Source organism: Seriola aureovittata, chromosome 12 (assembly GCF_021018895.1).
Source record: "Seriola aureovittata isolate HTS-2021-v1 ecotype China chromosome 12, ASM2101889v1, whole genome shotgun sequence".
Lineage (NCBI taxonomy): Eukaryota > Metazoa > Chordata > Actinopteri > Carangiformes > Carangidae > Seriola > Seriola aureovittata.
In genome coordinates, this window is record NC_079375.1 from 10,195,741 (window position 1) to 10,208,308 (window position 12,568).

At 41.3% G+C, this 12,568-nt stretch overlaps 1 protein-coding gene across 1 annotated transcript in view; it reads right to left on the bottom strand.

Moving 5' to 3' along the window:
* Positions 1-12,568, bottom strand: part of colec12 (collectin sub-family member 12) — a 30,188-nt gene that overhangs the window by 4,692 nt on the left and 12,928 nt on the right. Inside the window, exon 3 of the mRNA XM_056391086.1 lies at positions 2,912-3,034. Within this exon, the coding sequence (XP_056247061.1) occupies positions 2,912-3,034 (123 nt within the window). The remainder of the gene's footprint in view (positions 1-2,911; positions 3,035-12,568) is intronic.

Sequence of the window (12,568 nt, forward strand, 5' to 3'; positions counted from 1 at the left end):
TTTCACTGTGTTTGGTAAGGGGACCCCTTACTCAACCATCATAGATACTAAGACACTAACACAGGAAGTGCATTCAAGTGCATGATAGTTGATTAGCTAGATCTGAATACTTCTTTCACCACTCATACAAAGATCTCATCAAAGCTTTAAGTGTAAACTTGGCTGCAGAGCATGTATTCAGTAAAGCTGATTTTGAACAGCAGAGGGTGCTGTTGTATTCATACCATCTCCAGCGAACAACTGAAAACTCAAAACGGCAACTCTGAGCACAGGATTTTGATCGGAAGATTTTGTAACTGGGCAACTGTGCATCTGTTGATCGATACACTCATCTCAATGTTCCGAGTACATTCACAAATTCCACTTCTCGGGTATAAACAATGTCAAACACATGATGAATGCCACACCAGAGCACTCTTAACTCCAGTTCCACTTTCTCTTTCCCCCTCACATCTGCATCGAGAGTGCAGCTCCTCTCCTCCACAGTTTGTTTTCCTGTCAGCATGTGGGCGTCTAAAAACTGCACTGGCAAACATCCTAAGCTTTCACTGTTATCATTCCAGAAGTGACAAAAACATGGAACAATAACATGCACTTGGGACAAACAAGAAAACACAAGGGCCCAGGTTTCAAAGAGCTATTGGTCAACTGCTGGGAGCTGAAAAATGCCACTCGAGTCTAATCTCTGTCTCTTTCACCTCTTTATATTTAAGAACGCAGAAAATTGCGGAACAGGCCTTATTGGTTGCTCATAACTACCACTGGTAACAGGTACAAAAATACAGTATATAGCAGATTCCTGCAACACTGTCTTTCCTCCCTGATCTCTGACATACCTTCTTATCCTCTGTTAATCCCCCACACATACACACACACACACACACACACACACACACACACACACACACACACAACACACACACACACACACACACACACACACAGCCCTTTATTGGAAAAGCATTATGAGTTACATAAGGTTGCTAATTTGAGTAAGGCTTATTGAGCTGCCTATTGTGACCCAAGTTATGAGCCACATTTAGGCAGTTACCCAACATGCAGCCCAGCAGATTAATACTGATCAATGCCACAGGAGCCGACAGTCAGTGGCACAACAGGAAACACAAACAATGACTGTGATCTGTGAATAAAATGGTGATTTGAGCGGCAAATATAAAGAAACATCTGGATTAGTGCAGCAAACTGTATTTTTGTTTGAACCGCCCAACACTGGTTTCTTGCAAACACAGACTCTTGTGGACACTTGCAGCCATTTTTGAGTTAACCTGTGGTTCATGAGACAACAAATTGCTACCAAGCCATAAAATCTCCTCTGGGTTGTTAAGCCTGAGTAGTTTTTGCGTGGTCATCTGGTAGACATTAGAGCCAAACCATCAAAATCACAGGGGTTTAACGTTAACACAGACCCAAAGCTGGAAACCCCAAACAATCCTGACAGCACTTACAAAGCATTATTTAAATTTTAGATCCAAACTTGTAAACGTTCTGAATAAAGTAATTCTCTATTGGAGCAAACATGCTTTTTGTTTGTTGGTGGAGGTACATGGGTCACCAGGTCAGACTGCTCGTGGAGCAAGTAGGACTTACATATTTTTGCTAAAAGATTATTTGACAGGTTTTCTATGATTGATTTGGACCAAAAATGCATAAGACAGGACAATACACAAAGTACATTCCATACTGATGATCCCTGAAAAAACTTGAATTCCTTTCTGTTTCTATTTAACATCACTGCCTGGGTTCAAACAGGGAGAAACAGCAACAGTGTGTTGCAGTAAGGAAAATGCTGCACAACAAATGCATTTGCTACCTCAAGCTATGACTAAACTCAGAGATATATCAATTCAGCGGAGAGTGAGCAATGGATATGGTCAAGGGACTCTCCTAAAGTAGTAAATCTTAGGCTGACCTCTCTGACTTGGCTGGATTTAGTTTACCATCCTGTTACCAGTGATACGACCATTTGACTTTCATCAAAACTTTAGAGGGAGAGAGACCGCACACGGTAAGCAGGGAGCATGGAAGAAAAGGGAAATCCTATACACATTTCAGTTGTGATATTTCTATTTATCTATATTTTACTATCTATCTATGCTGAGCATCAGAGCATCAAGACTTGAATTGATAGTGTCACTTCTTAGTGGCAATAAAACCCATGAAAAGACCAAAACCAATGACAGAACAGTATTGCTTCTGTAGCCAAAGCCTGATACAGCGTATTCCTCTGTGCCATAGAGCTGCATTGTTATCCAAAAGCTATTAAAAACACACAAGTGAGCCACGCTGTTGCAGTGGGTGACGCCTTCCTTCATTACCATAAACATGGGCACTGTAGTCTATTCTGACTCATCCACAGCAACAACGTCCCGCTGCTGGAGATACTCACAAGAGCATCAAATGTATATGAAACTGGCCTTAAAAGAGTCCATAATTAAAACATTTCTTCTTTTAGGGTAACATTTTCTAAATACCACAGTGTCCAACAGTTTCAGGAAATCACTATATTATATATAATCACTGTGATTTTAAAGATTTATGTCCTCAGTATGAATAAATGGGCTTGAGGCCGAGAGGCACAGACAGGCTGGGGAAGTCATAAAGCTCTGAGTCTGACATAGACATTGTCGGTTTTGTTCATGAAATTTGTTAAGAATAAGATGACAAAAAATATACAATAATCCTCTTGGACACACTCCTACTTATTTTAGTAATAGTAATTCTGCATTGAATATACTCGTAAGGTGACATTTACTTGAATTTCTGTGAATATGGCTCTAAAATAATGAAATGCACTATAGAGATCAAAGTGAGCAATAGACACATGAGAAAATCACAGTATGAATGTCGTATACTGTGCAAGAAGCAATTTTTTACTTCAGCTTTAACTTACCTTTGTATCCGAGGACAGCCACTGCTATGGTGAGCAGGGCACAGAGCACATAGAGGAGTGCAATAGCCGCCCTCAGTGCCCAGTCATTTTTACACTTGGTGCACTCTGTACCCTCCTGAATTCCTGCAACATACAACAGAATCGGTGTCACACATTACTGTACTATATGCACGCACAATGCAACACAAGGCAATGTTGAGAAGCAGTAGTAACTCAGATATTCTACAACTGGCGCAGGGAGTTCATAAAAATGAGCCAAAGGTTTTCATTCAAAAATGAAATCCCATGGGATGCGTTTTTTTTCATTTCATAACTAAGTTTAGTACAGCATGACTAAAGCAGGACACGCTGTGCCTTTCTTCAGCCAAGTATATATTGAAAACATTTGTCCTCATGAATAGGCAAGAAGACTCACTATGAAACTAAAAATCGCTGCACATGTGTTATCCATACGACAGAAGAGTCAAAACAAAACACGGCCATTCCCCCTCTGTGTCATTCCTCATTGCCATCTGACCCAAAACTACGCTACAGTGAAATATTTGGTCATTCACGTCACAGATGTTCACCAGTCCAGTCCAACACCATGTGATACAATGCTAAACATAATATTATAGGCAGGATGTTTACTTGACTTCATTACAACTGACCAAGTAGCCTCTGGCGAGCAGAGTGAGAGGGCAGCTGGTGTGCGTTCACAACAGGCAATAAAGATCTGTAGACAGAACAAACTTTAAGTCAGATTATATAAGATGTCCTGTAACACTGTACCAGACAGGAAGGTTATTAAATAAGCGGTTTCAGCCTGAGCTAAACCATAACAATTTAAACTACACTTCCATTGTTGTACATTTGCCTTAAATTTTGGGGCTATAGGAAAACCATGGTTTGTCACAACTTGGGTTTTAGTTTCACTTCATTTTGAAAATAATTTCTGGGATCTTGAATTCACTGAAAACAGGTCCGGTGGGACAAGAAACACAAGAAGTCAGTCGCTCATACAGATTAGCTATTTATGTTTTATGGAATAAATTAAAATAATGTTTTTTTATTACTTTGGTTTCGACTGTTTCATAAAGATTATGTTGAACCACTGAGCCAAACTTCTCATTTGACTGACATTAAAGTCCTATAACTATAGTAAATAATGTCGTTGGGTTATGTCATACTCTAAAGCACCATGGTTTCTGGTCACAACATGCCCCTTGGCATTATGGGTAGGTTTAGTGTTTCCACTGGGGGAATCTATAAAAAATTCCCCAGCTGGACTGACATCTTCATATGACTTCCTCCTCAAACGGCATCAGAGGCCTGGCTCTGTCCCTTTAACTTATGTCACCCGTGATGGGGTGGCTCCATCCTTCTCAGTCTGGGGTGGGCCAGGACCACCAGAGGGGTACTGGAGGTTTGGCCTCTCGGCTTTGGACCCACACATCTGTGCAAACATCACATCTGACCACCTCAAAGGGGCCCAGCCGTGGACACAGACATGGATATGCAGGCCACTGTTGTCCTTATGTGTACTGAGAGCCTCATGTTGGGAGCCAGTGTGGAGAACTCCGTCAGAGACCCCCCCCCCGGTCCTGACCACATGCTGCTTAAAGGACAACATCACACCATGTAAACAAGCAGCTGCCCGTCTGCAATTTCTGGGTCAAGAGCAGGGCAGCGGTGGTATTTCTGTGTTCATTAGAATTTCAAATACTTTCTCTCAGTCCAAATCCTTTAATGAAGGTTTCCATCATTATAGATGTTCTAATAATTAACTCTGTACAAATCCCCTGCACCTGAACAAATTCTTCTCAGTACAATGCCCCCACATAACTGTGTTTACTAGAATCAAAACTCTCCACCATAGTTAATGCAGGAAAACAGATCGGCATCTATATAGAATAATCAGAAATGCAGCCCTGAAGAAAATCACAAGGAATTGGGTGAAACACTCGTGTCCAATTTACAAAAAGACAGAGGCAGATCTTGGGAAAACAAATAAACTTATAGACACACATATTAAAGGAGGAGTAGACATACACATGGTATGTCCGTAAGCAGGTACGAATTACAAATATTTGCGTGCATCCATCTATGTATATGTATGTATGTGCATATATGGATGAAGATGTAACCACTCTTTATCTTCTTCTTCCTTCAGTTTGTGTCACTGGGTGTATGAAATACAAAAAATGAAAATAATAATAACAACAATAATTCAAATGATGTGGAATTATATTGGACATTTTGTTGTTGATAGGGAGAAATTCTAATCATCGATAGTCAAGGTATTTTGGTGAAGAAAGCTCTCTGGAGCCCAGGATGTCTTATGCTGAGGATGTTTATTGAAGCTTGGCCAAGCAGAACAGAGGGATCATCAATACAGTCTCCTGTGCATGATGTCACCTCAAGTCTGAAGCAGGAACCCCTGTGGTTAGTCTTTATACACTTAGAAAGATGACTATAGATAGCTTACATTCATTGATTGGTCCATTAACCATAAACAAGGAAACATGATTACACACGCCGAGGTGCTGATACTCACAACACCCAGCCCCTTGTTATTGACCATCCAAGATCTTCTGTTATCAACCCTAGCACCAACAGCAGCAAACCACAGCTGCGTCTGGAGGAGCCGCCTGAGCATCTCAAGGCCTGTAAGATTTAATGCAGTAGCTGTGGCACAGCAACCTAGGGCCTCACACTGACCTTTCACCCTGAGTCAGTCATTCATTAGGTAGACAAGAGAAAATTCCCTCACAGTTGTTGTACTGAATTATGAATTGTAAGAGAAGTATGAAAAGGTAGACCTACACACCTGCTGCACTCTTAGTGGTTACTGAGTTACAAAAAGGCTGCAACCATATTTTAGCACTATCCAAACAAGACAAAGACGGTATAGGTTACTAGCATAATTAATTAAACTATAGCACAACAGTGTTAGAGACTTGAAAAGCAATGCTGGGACACTTTGTCAGCTGTCTCACACCCTTTCACTTGGTATTAATAGAAGGAATAATCAAGGCAAGTCTGAGAGCATTTAGAATCCTACAGCTGGACTTTAAGGTGTAATAGACAAAAGTAATCTTGTAGTTATGTGAGTGATTATGAACTCTGAAAAGCGAAATAAAATGAGTCTTAAGACAGGATTTACAAGTTGCAATAGACAGAGAAGACCTGACAAACTGTGTTTGTACAAAATGTTCCACAGTGAGGGGGCAGCTATGGAAACTGCTCAGTCACATTTGGGACTCTAACCTGGAACGGCGTTGTTCAAGCTATTGGCTCATCATGGAAAAAAATGGGTAAAATCAAAACCAAAGTGCTTTAACTGTCAGGACTATAATCTAAATGTACATGTGGTCTCTACACAAACTTTAAAGTTCCTAGGGTTAACACCATCACTATTTAGCAGATACTGTGTTGTAAATCCTGGCCGGGACAGGTTACAGACCCAGACTGTCATGTTCTCTCAGAAATGATGCTTCCACTGGATGAACATGGAAATTCATTCTGGGCAGAGCACACAGTAGCTCTGTCCAGGGTCGCAACATTTTCCCACTACTTGTCACTGGAGTGTTTTCTGTTCCTCTCCAAAAGATTTTTCTCAAACAACTACTCTGTCAACGATGTGGTTCACACAGCAAGGGTGAAGAGAAAACACTTCTAAAGTAGCCACAGTATTCTGTTACATAGGAGCCAGAAAGAAAATAAAACTACTGGGTTTCTAAAGCCATAGGTACGAAATGTGGGCTAAGTAGTTTTCGCAAATGCTTTGACGGCTTGTTTAGTTAAATTTACATCCACAGAAGATGTTAAGGTATATTAAGGTAATCATAGGTGAAAATATAGTGTGCATGAACTCATACTGCTTATAGTCCAAGCACACCACAGCAAAAACAATCAGATGTGTCCAATCTTTTCAAAGTGGTAATGTAATCATGAAAAACTTGATTCTCCATGGCCCTCACCCCTACACACATTATGTTCCTCATTCGTCAGTAAGTGAGTCATTTTTCATATCTACGGGACCATTGTGACCTCTTGCTGTCTACACATAGACTACCGCAGTACATAAACATGTTGACACATTCATGTCATGATCTGAAAGAAAACACATTGCTAAACCAAAAGGCCTGGTGCAAAACATACGAGGACTGTAGCTGCTGGGAGTTGAGAAGCTGGACGGCAGCCAGGACGTCCCAATCTACAGGCTGGAATCCTGCCACATGATCCCCAAGAGGTAAATAAATGCCACAAAAGCCTAGAAAGAGCAGAGGTATGGTGGAGGATACTGTGTCTTAAATATTATTACTGTCAAGTGACGACCATATACACCCAGTTTTGAAATGTTTATGTTTTTATATAGTCATTCATTGTCTGAGCTTATGGACCAAGACAAAAATAAATATATATTTTACAAAAATGCACGAGCATTCATCTCAAAAAAGGTTTTTTTTTATAGCTATGCTAGACTAGGGATTATATCGTCTGTCAAATCAGTCCACTATTATGGTTCAGATTGACATACTAAATCAGTTACTGGATAGATTCCAATGACACAAACTACAATTCAAATGTCTTTGGTGATCCTCTGACTTTTCCTCCAGTGCCACCATGAGCTTGACATTTGTGGTTTATGAATCTCAACGGCTACAGGATGGGTTACCATGACATTTAGTTCAGACAATCATGTCCCCCTCAGGATGAATTGTGATAGCTTTATCAACCCCTTAATATTTCATCTAATGGCTTCATTGGGTCAAAAGTTTAATTTTCCCAATAGGCTACTTTTGTTTATGACCAAAGACATGTTAATTTCACTGCCACCAGCCTCAAGTGTGCGTTGTGTTTAATGATAATTAGTAAATGTTAGCATGCTAACATGCCAAACTTAGATGGTCAGCATGGTAAACATGATTCCTGTTAAACATTAGCAAATTAGCATTGCCAATTTGCACATGTTAGCATGCTGACATTAGCATTTAGCTCCCACAATGCATTGCTGCAGTGTAACCTCACAGGGCTAGCATGGCTGTAGACTCATGCTAAAATCATTATAGTTAAAGTGACCATTTGGAAAAACATTTGCCTGTAACATAATGCCATTTGTGCATTTCTCTGACTGGCCAGATGCATCACAGCAGATGCTCCAAAGTGATCTATGTTGGTACATATACTGAGAAGTTGTAGTTAGTTGTGGTTCAGCTTTGTTGCTGTTAATTAGCTCACTAGAAGTACTTCTACACAGTAATTCTGAATACAAGTGATTACCATGCTAAGGTTGCCACTCTTTTAAATGACACAAGCACCTACGAAATATTGAAGCGAGATCCGTCCAGTGGCTACAAAAGAAAGGTCATTGAATGCCTCCAAAAACTACAACAAGATGGAGCTCTTGACCGGCCACAATACCTCCGTCTCTATCCTGAGGACACCATTCCATGCCTATATGGAATCCCCAAGGTCCATAAGGAAGGGGCACCCCTCCGACCCATCGTAAGCAGCATCAATTCAGTAACCTACAATATCGCTAAGCTTGTAGCCAACATCTTAGCCCCCCTGGTTGGGAACACACCACATCATGTTCGAAACTCATTAGACTTTGTAAACAAAATCAAAGGCTTGAAAATGGCACAAGATGAAACCATGGTGTCAGACGATGTGACCTCCTTATTCACCTGTATTCCAACAATGGAGGCAGTGGAAACTGTGAGGCATCACTTGAAACAAGATCACACACTACATGACAGAACAAAACTCAAACCAGACCAGATTTGCCAGTTACTGGATTTATGCCTCACAACCACATATTTCCAGTTTAACGGCAACTTCTACAGACAAAAGCACGGCTGTGCTATGGGCTCACCTGTGTCCCCCATTGTGGCCAATCTATACATGGAAATGGTAAAGCGAAAGGCCCTCAACTCCTTCAAGGGAACTCCACCAAGCCACTGGTTTAGGTATGTGGATGACACATGGGTAAAGATTAAAACACAAGATCTACAAGCCTTTACCCAACACATCAACTCAGTGGACAAGAACATCAATTTCACAAGAGAGGATGTCAAAGACAATCACCTCCCTTTCCTTGACTGTGATGTCCACCTTGCTGAGGACAGGAGCCTCCACATTGGGGTATACAGGAAGCCCACGCACACAGACCAATACCTACTCTTTGACTCACATCATCCACTGGAGCACAAAATGGGTGTGATCAGAACCCTGCAACACAGGGCTGACAACATACCAACCTCCACTCGGGCCCGAGCAGAAGAACATAAACATCTAAAGGGAGCTCTGAAAACTTGTGGCTATCCGAGTTGGACTTTTGGCAAAACAACAACACGCTCCAGGAAGAATACCAACACGGAGGATGCTGAGAAAATGAAAGATAAACGCAGAAACATCGTCATTCCATATGTGTCTGGGGTCTCAGAGAAACTCAGGAGGATTTTTAACAAACATCAAATCCCTGTATGTTTCAAACCCAGTAACACGCTCAGGCAGAAACTGGTACATCCCAAAGACAAAACACCACACAATCAAAAAAGCAACCTGATATATGCGGTCAAATGCAGTGAGGAGTGCAATGACCTATATATTGGGGAAACAAAGCAACCGTTAAACAAACGTATGGCCCAACACAGAAGGGCAAACTCTTCAGGCCCTGTCTCAGCTGTCTACTCCCACCTAAAGGAAAAGGCACACTCCTTTGAAGACAGCAATGTCGAAATCTTGGACAGGGAGGACAGATGGTTTGAAAGGGGAGTCAAGGAAGCCATCTATGTAAAAGTGGAGAGGCCATCGCTAAACAGGGGAGGGGGTCTGCGACACCATCTATCCCCCATCTACAATGTCGCCCTTTCATCGGTACCCAGGAGAGTCAACAACATAACCTCAGACGACTCTCAACGATCGTCATCCACCAGGGGCTCACCTGACCCTAACGACTGTCGTTCACACGGGATAACAACAGGGTCACCTGACCCTAACGACGGTCGTCCACATGAGACCACAACAATGGTCAGGTGAAACCAGTACTTTCACAGGTACCTTGGTGGACCCACCCACAAGAGGTTAAATACCTGGGTCCTACTCCACTTTCTTGGTAAGACTAGTGCGGAGGCGAAACGTCTTCCACAGACAAATACAAGTCCAGTTGCCTTCGATTTAATCTGAGAAAGAGATAACTATGACCTGGACGAATGAGAACTTGCACAGACTCACTAGAAGTAGAAAGAGAAAGGGAGAGAGAAAATAGAGAGAAGAGAGAAAGATGGGGGCCGTCCACTGTGGTGTCTGCAAAACAGCTGTATTTCATTTGGACTCTGACTCAGTCAAAGAAAAAAAAATCTCAACACTTATTCCCTTATTCCATGTACCTGCCATTAGACGTGCCTGCATGCCCCGTCTCACTCCTGGCTGGCAGTGGAAATTTCCATGGCAACACAAAGAAAGCCTTTACAGACCAGAGCCTTTTTGTGTGAAGACCCTTTGTGCAGAGTGTTAATACTGTGTTATATACAGTAACTACCACAGGAATCCTTTCACTTCACAGGTTTCCATTTTGCGTTATACGAAGGCTGAATATGGTCACAAGCCAAAAAGCAGTAGTCACACAGATAGGCCATGCCTCTCCACCTGGATGAAGCCTGTCAGATTAAAATTCTGCCAAATGCTGCATTTTTGTCTCACATTTCCAGTGGGAACACATGTATTTTGTGGTTATATTACTGTGTGGTATCTGTCTACAAACTGTCCAAACTACAATTACATCTAATGGTTACGGTTTATAATTTCCACAACCAGCCTTATACTGAAGCAAATCACACACAAGTAGACACACAAAAATGTAGCTACATAAAACAAAAATTCTACGGAGGATAGTTTCAGTGATACTGTATTATACTTTCCTAAGACAAATTGTAGTTATGTAATGTAGTTAATTTGCTTCATTATAGCAACCCACTTGAATGAAGAGGTTCAATAAATGTGTCATTTAGTGGGTAAGACACGTAATGTATTGCTGTCATGGTTAAGCATACGATTTCCAATGGAGGGACCCATTCAAAGAAATTCTCATGGTACACACAGTCCAAACTACACTACAACCAGTTCACATTTTGTTTCAGTGGAATTTCAGCATCCTATAGAGTAGTAGATGGGCAAATGTTTTGGCTTGTGACCCCTTAAAATGATGCAATGTCTACTTGTGATGCCTCATCACAGGTTATTTCCTTCTTGGCTTTTGAGCTATTCAACCAAAGTGTGGTTTTTCCTTCATGAATTTGTATAATTTGGAGGATGTTAGGAGGTGTGAAGAGGTGACAGTATTCAGTATTTTACATGAAAAAAAGCATAAATAAGGAGAGAGGTAATCACCACCGCGCCTTGAGCTAAATGCTAACATCAACATGCTAATATCGTCATAAAAATAATGCAAACATGCCTGTGGTGACCATAAATGTTTGTGCAGAATTTAATTATAATCCATCCAATAGTTGCTGAGATATTTCAGTCTGCAGCAAAGTGGTTGACAATCTAAACACACTCTGGAACAATGACGCTAGCATGGCTAGGGAGTTCATTGCTTTGGACAGGGCACTCCAGAGTTTAGTTTTGTTATTTCCTGTCAGTAGATGTGTCCATGTTCTAAACTTGAACTTAGGTAAATCAAGTGACTTAATAGATAAATGTTGTTCTCTACTCCACGCTACTGTAATGTTAACAGAAAAGACTGATGTATTTATACTGGATTTGAAGAACTGTGGAGTGGTGCTACAGACTTCATTCTTGAGACAATGTTGAACCTTTAAGTGGGCTAAGACGGTTTACTGGGGTCGTGGTGTCCCCCTCTGGCCCTTATAGCTACCCCACTATTAACAGTCGCCAACTGGAATGTTAACAAGTAAACACTCTCCAACAGGGGAAGTTACCACTGAGACAAATTACTGAGACATTAGGCTGCATGAATTGCTGAGCTAGCCTAGCATGCCTGTGTTATTTTTTTTCACTCTCTGCGAACAGGTTTATGACACTTTAAATTGGGCCCTGGTCCTCTTGAACATCTGGACCTTGTTACAGTGGAGCCAAATCAAAGGACGCATGAAAACATTTGATACATCATCCCTTCACGCCAAGCATCATAAGAAAAGGGGGCAAAGTTGGCAGAAGGCTATTTTGGGTGTTTTTATAAGAAACCTTCTCAGTGGTGCTCACTTCCTTCTCATGATAAGTAACGGGATCAGCGGTTTACTGCCAGAGTTCTGTACATTAAGGTAAATAACATATGGATGGCTGCATGTCTGAACAGGAAGAGATGCCCTCATTACACATACACACACACACACACACACACACACACACACACACACACAAGCGCATTGCCTAAAGCTGACAAAGCTGAAAAGTGTCCTTTGAAGGCCTTGGCCACAGACCATAACATAAACACAATACTGGGCTATACAATGTAGACAGGCATCTCTGGAAAACATCCTCTCAGCACGTTACACACACACACACACACACACACACACACACACACACACACACACACACATATATATATTGCTTTAAACTGTACTTTTCTACATGAACTACTGTTAGCTTTTGGAAAATTACATATCTATACTTGATATAGAAATAATGTATATTAATTCAAGC